This window comes from Magnolia sinica, chromosome 8 (genome assembly GCF_029962835.1).
Source record: "Magnolia sinica isolate HGM2019 chromosome 8, MsV1, whole genome shotgun sequence".
Taxonomy (NCBI): domain Eukaryota; kingdom Viridiplantae; phylum Streptophyta; class Magnoliopsida; order Magnoliales; family Magnoliaceae; genus Magnolia; species Magnolia sinica.
The window spans coordinates 6,787,896-6,804,951 of record NC_080580.1 but is presented as its reverse complement, the minus strand read 5'-3'; the positions used below and the strand labels follow the sequence as shown (position 1 = coordinate 6,804,951).

Genomic DNA, 17,056 nt, shown 5'->3' with positions numbered 1-17,056 from the left:
TTGTATTTTTGTTTTCCTCACCAACAGATTCGATGGCTAATAAACATTTCGGAGGATCTGGTAAGTTTTTAATGATGGTTATTCAATAACCCCTGCTTCTTGTGGTGTGGTCCACCTGAGATTTTTATCTGTTTGATTTTTGGGACCTCGTACTAAAATGAGCTGAAAAAACGGATGGATGGCGTCGATATACAACACATCATTAAGGTAGGCCCCACGGTTGGGTAACACTCTTCATATATATACACACACGCTCGCACTAGCACACACCGCGATGGACTCGAACGCACGACCTCCGTGTTAAAAGTCACAGAGTCTACACAGAGTCATTTGTAGGGAATATACCCACGTAGCATTATGTACGACATAATAGCCGTACAAAAGTTTGATCCACCATGCCAACGGCCATCCAACGTCATCGCGTTCAAATTGGATTTGTTGATGGATGATCTGATTCAACTTACACGAATGGCCCCACGTGATTGATTGGGCCGGCTTTTTTCTTAAAGGAGTGATAGTCAGGGTTGGATCAACCGTTTGAACGGCTGGGATGTAGGTACGCTTGCCACAAAGTCGGTGAGGTAGGTGGTTACTTTTACTATCGAACGACGGTCATGCGATTATTGTTTTACTCACATACGTAGGGCAAAGAAATAAAAAGGACTGGACTTTCTTGGGACCATGGAAGACCCTGTAACCCATGTGGGGCCCAATTTTATGTATATATTATATCGTTACGGTTCATCCATTTCAGTAGATAATTTAAGAACAAGAGGAAAAAAATGAAGAAGATCGAAAACTAAAATGGGCCACACTACGTTAAAAAGTGACGATAAAAATTCACCTTTCTGAGCCAATGGTCATGTTTATACGACATCCAAACCGTTCATAATTTAATTCCAAATATAATTCTCGGTAAAAAAAAATAAAAACCTGATCCAAAGCTTCTCTATCCCGAAGAAGGTTTCGACGGTGGAAATTTCTATCCCCCACATTTTCCTAGAGTGTTGCTTTTTTGAGATACTGATGTATCTCATTTTTGGAATAATACAATAAACTGAGATTTAAAAACAGATAGACGGAGTGGATATAACAAAAACATCATGATGGACCCACAAGTGTCAGAGGGAACTACTGTAACGGCAGGTTAAGAGGCAAAGGCGCGTCCAAAAAAGCAACATACAATCCGCAAACGGTAGACTCCAATGTTAGTTTAGCACCATTTTAAAAATGATGGCGAGTCATCATCACTTGTGTAGTGCATCAATCCAGACCATCCAAGTTGTGAGACCCATTGTGGATGGTGCATTTGTCTAAAATAACTCTAATCAAGAAATCCTAAAATAGCGAGTGGTCCAATTTCAAAAGGAAAAAGTAAAAATAAAAATCAAATGAGCAATATTATCTCCTCGGGCGCAATTTTTAGATCATTCTCTATACACAGTTGGGTAACCGGTTTAGACGGTCTGGATTGCAGTGTGTACGGTTCAAGATTCAGCATGACTTTAGAATATCGGTTGCATGATAATGACTTATAGAAGTGGGGGGAAAAAGCGTGATGGACGGGTCACGCGGTTTCACATTCCTTAACGTCAAGAATCGAAGCTTCTGGGTTCTTTAAGTAGGGCCCACTTGTTGACTGATTGAAAAGATTCCACTCAAGCGTGCAGACGAAGAGACGCTCTACTTCCGCGCTAAGTTCCTACGATCGGAGGATGTGTGGGGCCCACGGAGATGCGTGTGAGAAATTCTCCATCAATTTCTCAACATGACACCAATGGATGAGATCGGACCGATTCAAAACTCACGTAGCCACAGGATAGAAAACAGTGAGAATGGAAACGTGCACCTTTTTCCCCGAGAACGGATTGGCTACTCCCCCTGCCACCAGCCATTGCTGGTGGTCGGTGCTTTGTGGGCCCCACCATGATGTATGTGTTTCATCCATTTTTACATATCATTCTCAATTGAACTACACCAAAGGAAAACAATACTGATTGGATATCCACATTAAAATCCTCCTAAGGCCCACTGTACTGTTTATTTGACATCCAATCTGTTGATTACGTCGTACAGACCCGGATGAAGGGAAAAAACAAAGATCAGCTTGATCCAAAACTTGTATGGCCCGAAAAAGATTTTAATGGTCTACTTTCATTCAACACAGTTTCCTGTAATATGGTCCACTTGAGATTGGGATGTACCTCATTTTTAGTCTCATACCATAAAATGATCTATAAAAATAGATGGACGCGCATAGATGAAACACATACATCATGGTGGGGCCACAGAGCACCGACCACAGCCATTGGCTGGTGGCAGGGGAGTGGCCAATCCGTTTTCGAATGGAAACGTGCACCGTTTTCCCACGTTGGCTCTGTGTGAACGCGGAAGCGGATTGGCTGTTGTATTGACGTGAGCAAGTCATGTGGGTCTCATTATGAAATATGTGTTATATCCAAACCATCCATTCATTTGGCGAGCTCAGCTTGAGACTAAAAATAAGAGAAATCTAACCATCCAGTGGACCGCACTGCAAAAAGAACAGGGGATTGAACATCTACCATTGAAACCCTTTTAGGGGTAATAGACGTTTTGGATCAATATGAAATTTGTTTTTACTCTTTATCCGGGTCACTGTGACGTTATGAACAGATTGGGTGGAAAATAAACGTTATAGTGGGCCGTATGAATTTTTTGGATAATAATCCAGTATGAAATTTGTTTTTACTCCTTATCCCTGCTGCTATTTGCGGTGTGGTACAGATGATCTTTGGATATGATTCATTTTCTTGGATAATACTCCAAAATGATAACAAAAAGTGGATGAATGCTGTGGATATGATCAATACGCTTCCTGTGATCCAAAATTGCGACGCAGATTTCATTCCGTGGAAGTTCCTGCGCTGGGATGACAGGTGGGGCCTCCAGTGATGTCTGTTAGAAATTCACCCGTTTTGAGAGGTAATTTTAGAACATGTAACTTAAAATGAGGTGTATCCCATACTAAAGTGAGCCATACAAAAGTGAAAACTAGGAAATGAGTTTTCTAATATTGAAATCTTCCTAGCACTACTTTGATGTTTACATGCCATCTAAACCATTTATGAGGTCACTCCCACCAAGATGAAGTGAAAACAAGGAAAAAAAAATATATTCAGATGATGCAGTTTTTCTCCTCAGTTCAGAGGAGAGATGGAGCAGCGGGTTGAAAAATCGAAGTAGTTCACCCCGCTGCTCAACCGATCGTGGGTGGCACTCGACCAGTCGAATGGGGTCGAGTGGGGCTCGACTCAAAGTCCAGCGATCATCCAATGATTTTTCTCCGAGGTACTCGACCAGTCAAGGGAGGTGCTCGACCGGTCGAGCAGAGAGTGGGCTGCTCGACCGGTCGAGGACTTGGCTCGACCAGTCAAACTTATGCAGATTTGAGTCTGGATCTTGTGCGGACTGCGGAAATTCAAGGCTTTTCGCAACAGGGTGTAAAAGGGTTTCCTAAAGCTTCGCAAGGGTTTACTAAAGGGTTTAGATCTATCAAAGGTGTGAGAGAGAGAGAAAGAGGAAGAGAGAGAAGAAGTTTGTAGAAGGGAGGTTATGCTCGTGGAGGTGCTCTACGGTGCAATCAGCATCTCAGTGCTTCTACATCCTCGTAATCGGTAGGATCTCTTTATTTTTATTTTGTTCTCTTACTGTTTATCCGCTCCTACGTGAGTGAAGAATGTTATAACGTTCTACTTCATAATGGATTGTTGATCTGGACGAGGTCTCGTGGTTTTTACCTCTTTGAGGGTTTTTCACGTAAAAATCTCTTATGTGGTGTGTGGTTTATGCTTCGATTTATTGTATTACTTTATTATCCCATAATTCTGGTTTATTTTAGGAGGCTAAATCCTAAGGTTTTGTGCAAGGCCCCCAACAAAGTGGTATTAGAGCTAAGTTCATTGAATGAGTAGGATCAGTTTTAAATTATGGAAGGTGGCCCATAAAGGATGATCAGCCTTAATGGTTCTAACTGGACCATATGGAAGGCTAAGATGGAGGACTTGCTTTATTGCAAGAACTTATATTTTCCAATTTTAGGCATATCAGTAAAATCCAAGGATATGTCTGATGATGATTGGAAGAAGATGAACAGGAAGGCAGTGGGGCTTATTAAACAATGGTTGGACGATTCCGTATTCCACAACGTGTCTACGGAGACCTCAACCGCTAGTCTATGGCTGAAATTACAATGGCTGTATGAGAGGAAGACAACCGGCAATAAGATTTTTCTGATAAGGCGACTTATGAATCTTAAGTTCAAGAATGGTGGTTATGTGGCCGAGCACATGAATGAGGTCAGCAATATAGTGAACCAGCTCTCCGCTATGAAGATGGTCCTAGATGATGAATTGCAGGCTTTACTATTGCTTAGTTCATTATCTGACAGTTGGGAGACATTGGTGGTGTTTCTAAGTAATTCCGCGTCAGACGGAAAGATATCTATGGAATAGGTAACCAGTTGTCTCTTGAATGAGGAGACAATGAGAAAGTCTCAGTAGTCTACTCAACAAGAAGCCCTTGTAACACAGGAATGAGGGAGAGGAAAGAATAAGAAGGGCGGGAAGGCCCGAGATAAATTAAGAGGCAAGTCGAGTAACAAAAAGGATGTTGAATGTTAGAATTGTTGTAAGAATGGTCACTATAAGCATGAATGTCGTAAGAATAAGAACGACAAAAAAGAAAAAGGAAATGAGAAGGAAAATGAATCAAATTCCACTGTGGTCACTTCAGATAGTAACATTGTAGTTATTATTTCAGCATATCATGATGTATGTCTCACGGCTACGAATCAGGACACTGACTGAGTGATAAACTTGGGAGACTTGTTTCATGCGATTCATGCAATGATTTCTTCACAAGCTACAAGTCAGGTGACTATGGGACCGTAAAGATGGAAAATTCTGGTATATCGAATATCATAGGGGTCGGTGATATTTGTGTGAAGACCGATGTAGGTTACACATTGGTTCTCAGGGATGTAAGGCATATTCCAGACCTTCGCCTCAACTTGATATCGACAGGAAGGTTGGATAATGATGGCTATGAAAGCCGATTTGCTGGTGGGCACTGGAAGCTCATCAAGGGTTCATTGATCGCAGCCAAAGGAAAGAAGTGTTGCACCCTTTACAAGGCAAGTGTCAGTGTGTGCAAGGGTAGGTTGAACGCAGTGGAAGATTCAGCTATTGACATGTGGCACAAGCGTTTAGGCCACATGAGTGAAAAAGGACTTCATCTACTAGCAAGGAAGCGGCTCATTCCAGACGTTACAGGTACACCTCTCAAAACCTGTATTAATTGTTTATCAGGGAAACAGCTTCATTTATTAAATCTGCTTCTCATGTTAATAAAGTGCATGCATTAAATTTGGTTTATTCTGATATTTGTGGTCCTATGAGGACAAAAACCTTGGGTGTGGCATTGTATTTTGTCACTTTTATAGATGACGCATCTAGAAGGGTTTGGGTTTATGCTTTGAAATCTAAGGACGAGGTCTTTGGTATGTTTAAATTGTTTCATGCTATGATCGAGAGAGACACAGGTAGATCATTGAAGTGCATCTGCACTGACAATGGTGGTAAATATATCAGTGACTTTCATAAGTATTGTAAGTCCCTAGGTATAAGGCATGAACAGACGGTTCCGAAGACCCCCCAGCATAATGGTGTAACTGAGCGAATGAATCGCACCATTGTTGAGAGAATCAGATGCATGTTATCCCATGCGAAGTTGTCCAAGACGTTCTCGGGAGAAGCAATGCATACGGCAGTGTATCTGATAAACAGGTCTCCATCAGCCCCGTTGAATGGAGAAGTACCTGAGAAGGTGTGGACTGGATAGGATCCATCATACAGTCATCTCAGGGTGTTTGGATGTAGGGCATCCGTTCACGTACCAAAGCACGAGAGGTCCAAGCTCTATATGAAGATCAGGAGTGTGTGTTCTTGGGATACGGTGATGAAAAGTTCGGTTAAATATTGTGAGATCCGACCGAGAATAAGCTCGTCAGGAGAAGAGATATGATTTTCTTTAAAAATCAGTGTATAAAAGACATTGGTAAGCTAGAGAAGAACCAGCCTAGTTCAGATGAGCTAGAGGACATGGATCAGATTATTCATCCCGTGGTGCCTAATGACGGAAGAGTACAGCAAGGTAAAGAGGACGAGGGAATTCCTACAGAAGATAGACCGGGGGAGCAGCCCCTACTTGATCCACTTGTTAAGCTATAGGTGAGGAGGTCATATAGGGACAGACAGCCGTACAAGAGGTACTCGCTACATGAGTACATTATGCTAACTGATGGGGGAGAGTCAGAAGATTATTTTGAGGTCCTGGCCGACGAGCATAAGAGGGAGCGGTTGAAAGATATACAAGAGGAGATGGAATCCTTGCATAAGAACACACCTATGATATGGTGAAATTGTCTAAGGACAAGAAAGCTTTGAGCAACAAGTGGGTGTTCAGAAAGAAGGTTAAGCAGAAGAATTCACAGACGAGGTTCAAGGCCAAACTTATGGTGAAAGGGTTTGGTCAGAGGAAAGGCATAAACTTCGAAAAGATATTCTCACCAGTGGTGAAGATGACATCCATACGGGTGTTGCTTAGGTTGGCCGATAGCATGGATTTAGAGATAGAGGAGTTAGATGTTAAAACTGCCTTCCTCCATGATGACCTGGAAGAAGAGATCTACATGCACCAACCAGAGGGGTTCAAAGTCAAGGGCAAAGAGCATATGGTGTATAGGCTGAGGAAGAACTTGTATGGGCTGAAACAAGCTCCACGGCAATAGTAAAAGAAGTTCGACTCATTTATATTGAAGCATGGGTATCACAGAACGGAGTTGGACTACTGTGTGTTCACGCGCAAGTTCTCAGATGGTGATTTCTTAGTTCTATTGTTATACGTTAATGATATACTCATCATAGGAAAAGGCATCAAGAAAATCAACAGGCTAAAATAGGAGTTGGGCAAGTCATTTGCGATGAAAGACTTGGACCCAGTTAAATAAATCCTAGGAATGGAGATAACTTGTGACAGAAGTAACAGGAAGCTCTGGCTGTCACAAGAGCGGTATATTGAGAAAGTCCTAAAGCAGTTCAATATGAATGTAGCGAAGCCGATCAGCACTCCATTAGATGGTCACTTCAGATTGAGCGACAAGCAGTGTCCCAAGATGAAGGCAGAGGTGGAAGATATGCAGAAGATACCCTACGTGTCACCTGTAGAAATTTTGATATATGTTATGGTGTGTACACGCCCAGACATGGCACATGCAGTTGGTGTTGTTAGCCGGTATCTTGTCAATCCTGGCAAAGAACATTGGGCAGCGGTGAAATGGATACTGCGGTATCTAAGAGGCTCATTCAGGTTGAGCCTATGCTACGGTGACGAAAAACCTGTGTTAGAGGACTACACAGATGCAGATATGGTAGGTGACATAGACTCCAGGAAGTCTACATCGAGGTTCATGTTCACGTTTGCAGGGAGAGTGGTCTCTTAACAGAGCAAGTTACAGAAGGTCGTTGCATTGTCGACAACAGAGGCCAAGTACATTGCGGTCACAGAGGCATGTAAAGAGATGTTTTGGATGAAGAGGTTCTTACAGGAACTTAGCCTGAGGCAGGAGCAGCATGTGGTCTATTACGATAGTCAGAGTGTTATACACTTGAGTAAGAATCCAAGTTAGCATTCCAAGTCAAAGCACATAGAGATTCGGTATCACTGGATCAGGGATACTTTGGAACAGAAGGTGTTACAACTTAAGAAGGTCCACACGAACTATAATGGGTCAGACATGATGACCAAGGCTTTGCTCAAGGGCAAGTTTGAGATTTATAGAAACTAGGCTGGCTTGAAGAAGGTGAATCCCTCTTGAGTCAGAAAGGAAGAGATTTGATAGGGTTTTCCTCCTCAATTTAGAGGAGAGATGGAGCAGCAGGTTGAAAAATCGAAGTAGTTCACGCGCTACTCGACCAGTCGTGGGTGGCGCTCGACCAGTCGAGTGGGGTCTAGTGGGGCTCGACTCAAAGTCCAGCTACCATCCAATGATTTTTCTCCGAAGTGCTCGACCAGTCGTGGGAGGTGCTCTACCGATCGAGTGGGCTGCTCGACCAGTCGAGGACTCGGCTCGACTAATCGAACTTATGCAGATTTGAGTCCGGATCTTGTGCGGACTGCGGAAATCCGAGGCCTTTCAAATAGGGGTACATGGGGCTTTTCTAGGCAATGCAAGAGAGTTTTCTAAAACTTTGCAAAGGTTTGCTAAAGGGTTTAGGGCTATCAAAGGTGTGAGAGAGAGAAAGAGAGAGAGGAAGCTTGTAGAAGAGAGGCTATACTCGTGGAGGCGTTCTACGGTGTAATCAACATCTCAGCACTTTTACGTCCTCGTAATCGGTGAGATCTCTCCATTTTTCTTTTATTCTCTTACTGTTTATCTGCTCTTGCATGAGTGAAGAAGGTTGTAACGTTTTACTTCATAGTGGATTGTTAATTTGGACGAGGTCCCGAGGTTTTGACCTCTTCGAGGGTTTTCCACGTAAAAATCTCTTATGTGGTGTATGGTTTATGCTTTGATTTATTTCATTGCTTTATTATCCTATAATTTTGGTTTATTTTGAAAGACTAGATCCTAAGGTTTTGTGCAAGGCCCCCAACACCAGATACATAACATTTATAGCCATAAAATTATTTCAGTAGTAGTCCATCTCATTTTTAACCACATGTTCTAAAATGATCTTACAAAATGGATGAATAGAGTGGATTTATCACCAACATCATAGTGAGTCGATCAAGCATCCTTTTGCAGGAACTTCCCGTGCAAACAGGAGGGGTAGAGTACGAAGAACATACATCCTTTAGAGTACGGGTCACGACACGGAACTCGATTTTAGGATGTGCACTCATTACCCAAAATTTGAGTCATGTTAATTTGGTAGCTGATAAATTAAGTTTTAAATAATGTGACCTGTAAGTTATGGTTGCACACACAGAAAATATAGGTTATTGAAATTAGAAATCCTATACTTAAGATTTCCTGTGTGAACGTTGTGATTAGTAAAGAATGCAGATTTCCAAGTTAGAATTCTCTTATGATGAATTTGTATGAAAGCTAACTTTATTTAGATCATACCACAGTGTAAAAATGTAAATATTCAATCCATGACATTATGCTACATGGTATTAGAGAACATAAATCATCCATCTTAGAAAATTCATAACTATTAAATTTCAACTCCAACCGAGACGATTCAAAGGCCATATCGTAGTTGAACAAGTTTAATTTCAAAAATATAAAAAAAAAAAATGAAAAGTTGGAAGTTAATATGAACCTTGAGAGATAATACAACCTGGTAAAAAATAATATGATTCTGGACAGATCTAATTGTAGGATTTTTAAAATTTTCTGTAGTGGGAGAAAGGAGTTGAAATTTTACGTAAATACAGTTAAATTGTAATAAGATCCTCAAACAACTTTTAATCTAGATCTGATGTCTCTAAGTACATGAAATAGTGATGGGAACAATAGCCAATAAATATAAAATTAATCTAACTTAATTGGTGCCCTGTCGATCCAACTAACAGAGCTTTCTTTCAATAATTTTCTTTACTTGAGTGGCATTTTCACAGAACTAAAGTACCTTACTTAGAATACACACAATTATAAATATAAATTCAAATTTTCATAAAATACCATTAAATTCTAAAATCTCATTTTATAAGAACCTACGGTTCCCAAGATGACACCACTACAAGAAACAACATTTTTTCCGACGAAATTATTGCCGACGAAAAAAAATTTGTCGGTAAAAGTACGTTTTTACCGACGAAATTTTTTTTCATCGGTAAATATATTATTACCGATGAAAATTTTCGTCCGTAAAACTATTTTAATTTTTAAGATAGAAAATTTTCGCGGTATTCAGAAAATTTCGCGGTAAGAGTTTTACCGACAAAAAATTTCGTCTGCAAAAAACAATAAATCACTTTTACCGACGAAAATTTTCTTCGGTAAAAATGTACTATTTTTTACTTAGAAAAATTTCGCCCTAATTTTTACCGACGAACTAAAACCGTCGGTAATAATGTTTTTACCGACGAAATTTTGTTCTAGTTTTCACTTTGAAAATTTCGCCTTGAGTTTTACCAACGAACTAAAACGGTCGGGAATAATATTTTTACCGACAAAAATTTTCCTTCTGCAACGCCTACTACCGGTTGCGATTCGTGGATTCCTGAGCAAGGATATCAGTGCGGCGCTGATTGAGTTGGGGATATTATTTAAGAATTTGTGTTCAAAATCTTTAAATGTACATATTATTAAACGATTGGAGAGGAACATTGTCGTAATCCTTTGCAAACTTGAAAAAATATTTTCACCTGCGTTTTTCGATGTCATGGTACACCTACCGATTCACTTACCGCACGAGACGAAGCATGCAGGCCCAATACAATATCGTTGGATGTATCCGATCGAAAGGTGGTAGAACCTATTAAAATTTTTATTCATTCCATAAACTACATATATCCATGTTTTCATATGTATAACATAGTGGTTTTGTGTACAAATACCTTCACACACTAAAATGATTTGTGAAGAATAAGACATGACCGAAGGGATCCATTGCTGAAGCGTACATTAATAATGAGTGCCTGATATTTTACTCCATGTATCTTCGTGGCATAGAGACTAGATTTAACCGAGAAGATCGGAATGCCGATGAAGGGCAGGATCATGAACAAGAACTCATATCTATATTTGCACATAATGTTCGTCCTTTAAGATCCTCGACGTTTTAGGATATGTACCTTGGGGATCTAGCAAAGGCGCGGTGGTATGTGATGCATAATTGTGAAGAAATAGAGTCGTACTTAGAACAAGTCTTCCCTCAATTATTGTTTTCTCTACATACGATAATCTTGATGTTTCTTGCTGATGACGTGTCATTTATGTGTAGCGAACACATTGACTAGATGAAATACCAATTCTTGACAAATTATGATCGAATGCATTAGGATCAGTTTCCAGAATGGTTCGCAAAACGTGTAAGATTTCACATTGTATCTCACCACACTTAGAATTTTCATTGTATTGCACATTATTTGAACCTAAGAAAATTCCTAAACAATTACATCTCTACATGATAATAGATGAAGACGTTGCGCACGAGCAACTCTGCAGATACATCTGATGCACTATACTCACTGGTGTGTGGCCCTGATAGACGTGTATGTAGATATATAGGTTATATTGTAAACAGGATTCTGTTCCACACCGAAGAACGTGAGAAGTATAGGACCACACAAAATAATGAGGTGGTTGTGAAAGGAAAGAATGAGGACGATGAAATTGACTTTTATGGCGTTTTGACGGATATTATTGAGCTGAGTTATTGTATGAGAAAGCGGGTGTACTTATTTAAATGTAATTGGTGGGACATTGGAAATAAGAAATTGGGAATACAGACTAACAACTACTTTACGAGCGTAAATTTATCTCGGAAGTGGTTTGAGGACGACCCATTTGTCCTCGCCAGCCAAGCCGAATAAGTATTTTACCCCGCTGACACCAAGTTAGATAGCTCTTGGCATGTGGTGTAGAAAATAAAGCCCAGGAACGTATTTGACATTCCCGTACCAGAAGTTGAAGATAGCGAGGACGGAAAAATGAAACGTCTAGGGTTGAACAAGCATATCAAGAAGACATGCCATCTGGGAATATAGGGACTGATTCAAGTATTGATATTGATGTGGTACAACTGGACAGAGATGATGTTTTACCTAATCATGTTAATGCCTCAATAATACATGACATTGTTAAAGATGATAGCGGTTTCATTGATAACGACGTTGTAGATGATGAAGATGAAATACTGATCAGCGATAGTGATGGTAAAGAAGAAATAGTCCTAAGCGATAGTGATACAGACGACGATTATTAAATGTACACATGATTTATATGTCATTTTTCAATTCGAATAATTTATGTATTCCATGTATACGTGAAAATTACAAGTCATAAGCATAAGCACAAATGCATTGTACCATCAACACTACTTGTATAATATTTTAGTATATTCCACTTGTATTGACATTATTTACATTTATAAGTTCGTAGTTCGCACATATTCAGCGATGGCACCAGGTAGAAGACCACGTCGTTCGTGCACTAGATTTTCCTCTTCGACCCGTGATGCGACGAAGCCAGTATCGCCGTCACATGTTGCATTGTAGGCGTCTGATCTATCAGTCGTGCCTACATCGGGCACTGCATGTAAGTCTAAACTTATATTTCGTTTAATGACTTCTGTTTATGTTTAGACTTACATATTTCTTTTGCAACAGCATCGTCAACCAGCTGACGAGGACGTGGACCCACGCGTGGGTTACTTTTAGAGCGACTTACGCGTGAGGGTAGGTTGACGGTAGAGTTCCCACAAGACTACATTAGACCTGTTAGGAACAATGTCAGGTTGTTTACGTCGGAGGTCGGTGTCTTATGCCGATCTCTGATCCCCCACCACCCCTCGTTGGGCCGATGTGACAGATGTTGTACGGCAGCTCATCCGTCAGCGCCTTTAGGTAAATTTTAGTAAATTAAAATTTATTTTATAAAAGTTCATTTACGATTAAGTTATTTTGTTAATAAGTTTATTGCCTTAATCTATTATTTACAAAACTGCAGGATAAGTTTGACTTGGATTTGAGTGTTCCTCACATTTTCCATGCCGTCGACGACATGGTAAAGGAACAGTTCAAGGAGTACCACGGTGACTTACACAAGCGGTGCGTGAGCCACGAGGAGGGCGTACAGTCCGCACCGCTGCATATGACCCGTGACGACTAACGGATACTCTGAGAGAGATTTTCATCCAAGTCTTTTCAAGTAATATTTACATATTTATGATATCTTAAGGTAATAATTAAATTCGTAATTAATAATAATGTATTATAAATAATATGTTCAGAAGATTAGCAAAATAAATTCTGACAACAAAGGAAAGTTAGAAGTGAACCACGTAGTTGGTTCAAAGTCATTTGTGCGACTTTATCACGACATGGTAAGAAATTACTGGTAATTAATAAGTTGATATATTATTTCCATGCATTTATATTAACTCTATTGTCCTTTCGATTGCACAGCGAGATTCCGTCATTGGCCAAGAGCTCGGACCAGTAGACCTCTACAGAGGGACTCACTGTCGGCAGGTGATGGGATCTTGGGTACATCCTACAGCCAACAAGAATTGGGTAAAAATTCTTACATTGTAAAATTTATTTGCCTTGAATTATAATAATGTCATTTGTTATGAAAATTCATATGTTTTCATTACAGGCGGCGATGGACACCTTACGCAGTCAGCCCACTCCCGATGGTACTCAGCGGAGTGAGCCAGAGATCCTTAGTGAGGTGCTTGGCACCCGTTCTGGATATGTGCGTGGGCTTGGCCATGGTTCCAAGCTCATGGCACCCGCTAAAGCTGCCTCCATCCGATCCATCGTCGTTGGTGACAGCACCGTACGCCGAGCTGATATCGCAGATAGAGAGGTTTAGCAGCTACGGGTCGTCATCCATGACATCAGAGAGCAGCTGGAGAGGCAGAGTGAGTAGCTGGAGAGGCAGAGGGAGAGCAGGTGATGTAGAGGGAGGAGCAGGAGAGGAGGATGGAGGAGCTAACGAGGTAGAGGGAGGAGCAGGAGAGGAGGATGGAGGAGCTGACGAGGCAGAGGGAGGAACAGGAGAAGACGAGGATAGAGGAGCAGGCGAGGTAGAGGGAGGAGCAGGAGAGGAGGATGGAGGAGATGCGGGTGGAGCATGAGCGACGGATGATGAAGATATTTCAGGCTCTCGCTGCACGCTTACCCACCAATGCCCCACCACCTCCGCCTTCATCTTTGTGATTTTTTGTATTTTTATTTATGATGTTAAACTTATATATATTTATGCGTGAATGAATGTGATGTGGATAAGATTATTTGTATTTGGATAAATGTAGTTTATGTTTGGATGGATTTAGTAGTTTGGGTTTAGATGGATATGAATGTGAATACGATAACAGGTGTATATTAGGAAGAATATGATGAATTTTGTGCTGGATAGTGAAAGAGAGAGAGAGAGAGAGAGAGAGAGAGAGAGAGAGACTTTTACCTACGAAAACTGTTAGAGGTAAGTTTTGTAAATAGTTTTACCTACGAAGATTTTTGTAGGTAAAAGTTTTTCACTTATTTTCATTGTTTTAAAAATATTTTTACCTATGAAAACAATTGTCGGGAAAAGTTTAATTTTCACTTATTTTTTTATCGATGAACAATTTCATCGGTAAAAGTTTTTGAAATATTTTTTCCTACGAAAAAAATTGTTGGTAAAAGTTTTTCACTTATTTTTTACCGACAAAAAAATTCGTCGGTAAAAGTTTTGTAAATATTTTTACCTACGAAAAAAATCGTCGGTAAAGGGTTTACGCTTATTTTTTAACGATGAAAAAATTCGTTGGTAAAAGGTTTGTAAATATTTTTACCTAGGAAAGAAATCATCGGTAAAAGTTTTACAATTATTTTTTACCAAAGAAAAAATTCGTCGGTAAAAATTTTGTAAATATTTTTACGTACGAAGAAAATCATCGGCAAAAGTTTTTTGTTTATTTCTTACCGATGAAAAAATTCGTCAGTAAAAATTTTATCATTTTCGACAATTGAAATTTTCGTCGGTAAAAACCTTTTGCGACGCTGTTTTACCGATGAATTTACTGGCAAAATTTTTTGTCGATAAAACTCTTTACCTACTAAAAAATCACTTTTAGCGACGAAAATTTTCATCGGTAAAAATAAGTTTTCCACGCGGTATTCAAAACTTCCCTCTACGAGTACCCCTGTCCCTAACACCGCATTAGTGGACCCGCCATTCCAGAAGAGTCCAGTAAGACTCCGAAAGTGACAAAAACTGAGGTTGAAGATTAAAAACAAGCTCCTACACCACCTCATCCAGTGCACACAAACAGTGTGACTGACTATTCAATTATATTGTTTCCAACTAGGACGCTTGCTAACTTTGTTAGACCTGACTGTAAGTCTTAAGACGCGGATTGACTAAAGAATATTTGAATACTAGACTATACTCTAACACTGATTGATGGGGTTGCATTCTAACGTGTACTGCCTCAATAATCAAATCTCACCACCACCTCACTGTTGAGTATGCAAACGTGGTTTTTAAGTTGACCAGCACTGCCAAGCTGCATACTTTGCGTGGGGTCCACCTTTAACAGTGGTAATGTAGCCCAATCAAATCCTACCACATTTTACGTGGAAGCGGATTGGCTGGTGTACCACGCATCAGTTATATAGCTGGTGTAGGTAGTGCGAAGACGAGCGCTGACGCACCTCGAGCTCTGAGCTGTACGAACGGTTAAAAGGAGATCAAAGTTACATGGCCCCACATTGATGTATTTATTATATCCACACCGTTTATCTATTTTTCGAGATCATTTTCGAGTAATATCCAAAAAATGAATCATATCCAAAGATCAACTGGACCACACTACAAATAGCAGCAGGATAATGATTTTCACGTTAAAAAATTAGTATGACCCACCATAACGTTTATTTTCCATCCAATCTATTCATAAGGTCACAGAGACATGGATGAAGAGGAAAAAAAAATTTCATATTGGTCCAAAACTTTTGTGACCCCAAAAGTGTTTCAATGGTAGACATTCAATCCCCCGCTACTTTTTGCAATGTGGTCCACTTGATCGTTAGATATGTCTTACTTTTTGTCTCAAGTCTTACTACAAGCTCGCAAATAGATGGACGGTTTGGATGTAACACATACCTCATGATGGGACCCACAGAACTTGCTGACGTCAATACACGTACCAGCTATATAGCATGGCCATCGAATTCGGTGACTGACCTCCTTGGCCCACGGCCCACACCCACTTCACACGCAATCTTTACAGGCAGGCACGTGCCACTTGGTCAATGTGAGGGAAGTTTGGGCTCCATCAGAGAAATTACCTGGTACAACATTCAAGCCCACGCACTCATCAAGTGGGCCACCCGCATAAAGAAATTATGAAAGGTTAAAAATAGAAAGAAACATGCAAACGGTCCACATTCAACATATAGGGTCCACTTGATGAGCCGACCAACCTGATTTTGTGCTTTAGGTCGCCTTCACGATGGCCCACCTAATGCACCACTCAGATATTGTACACGTGTTCGATCCTCTAAACCTGGCTTGCACACAATACTATGGTTTTTATTTTGATAAGTGGGCCCATGTTTGATAATCAAGACCGTTGTTCTGCTGCCTTTAACCGGGAATAGAACACCCACAAAAACTCTTCCAAATTGAAAGATCCCAGCCACCAGTCTTGATCGCTTTGTTGAATTTGGACCATTAATCTATTTCTTTCTTTTAACATCTATTTATAGGCCACAAAGTCTAAATGTTAGGATTTGTCCAACGGTCTGGATTAATGAATGATGGCCCCACTTGTCAAAATGAAAACACGGGTATACTGTGGAAAATCACCTTTACTACTGAGATGGGCCCCACCAGTTTATCCCATTTCTATTGGTTATTCAGATGTTAATATTATCTACTAGGTGAGACTTTCAGTACAATCATACACGTTTTCCAAGTCACTGGAACTTTTAAAATGGTGTAAAACTAACAAAGCTGTCTAGTCATTGGAGTGTAAATCGGTGTAATCTTTTTCCAAAATGAGGTCGGTGGATTAGGTAGGTGTTACCCAGGGAACACTTACCATGGGGCACACCTTGATAATATCTCCTATATCCACGCCGTCCATCCGTTTTTCCAGCCCATTTAAGTACCTGGTTTCAAAATTTAAGCAGATACAAATCTCAGCTGGACCACACCACAGTAAAGAGTGGTGATTGAACACGCACCATCAGCAACTTCCTATGACCCACTGTAATGTTTATTTGCCATCCAACCTTTTGATAAGGCCAACCAGACCTGGATGGAGGGAAAATACAAAGATCAGTTTGA

The 17,056-nt window shown here is 40.3% G+C and overlaps 1 protein-coding gene across 1 annotated transcript; it reads left to right on the top strand.

The window, feature by feature from the left end:
- The first annotated feature begins 13,004 nt into the window (after positions 1–13,004).
- Positions 13,005–14,041, top strand: LOC131253847 (uncharacterized). The gene is made up of 3 exons (XM_058254980.1): positions 13,005–13,097; positions 13,180–13,287; positions 13,373–14,041. Exons 1-3 carry the CDS (start codon positions 13,095–13,097, stop codon positions 13,589–13,591), a joined length of 330 nt encoding a protein of 109 aa, XP_058110963.1. The 5' UTR covers positions 13,005–13,094; the 3' UTR covers positions 13,592–14,041.
- Positions 14,042–17,056: the final 3,015 nt, after the last annotated feature.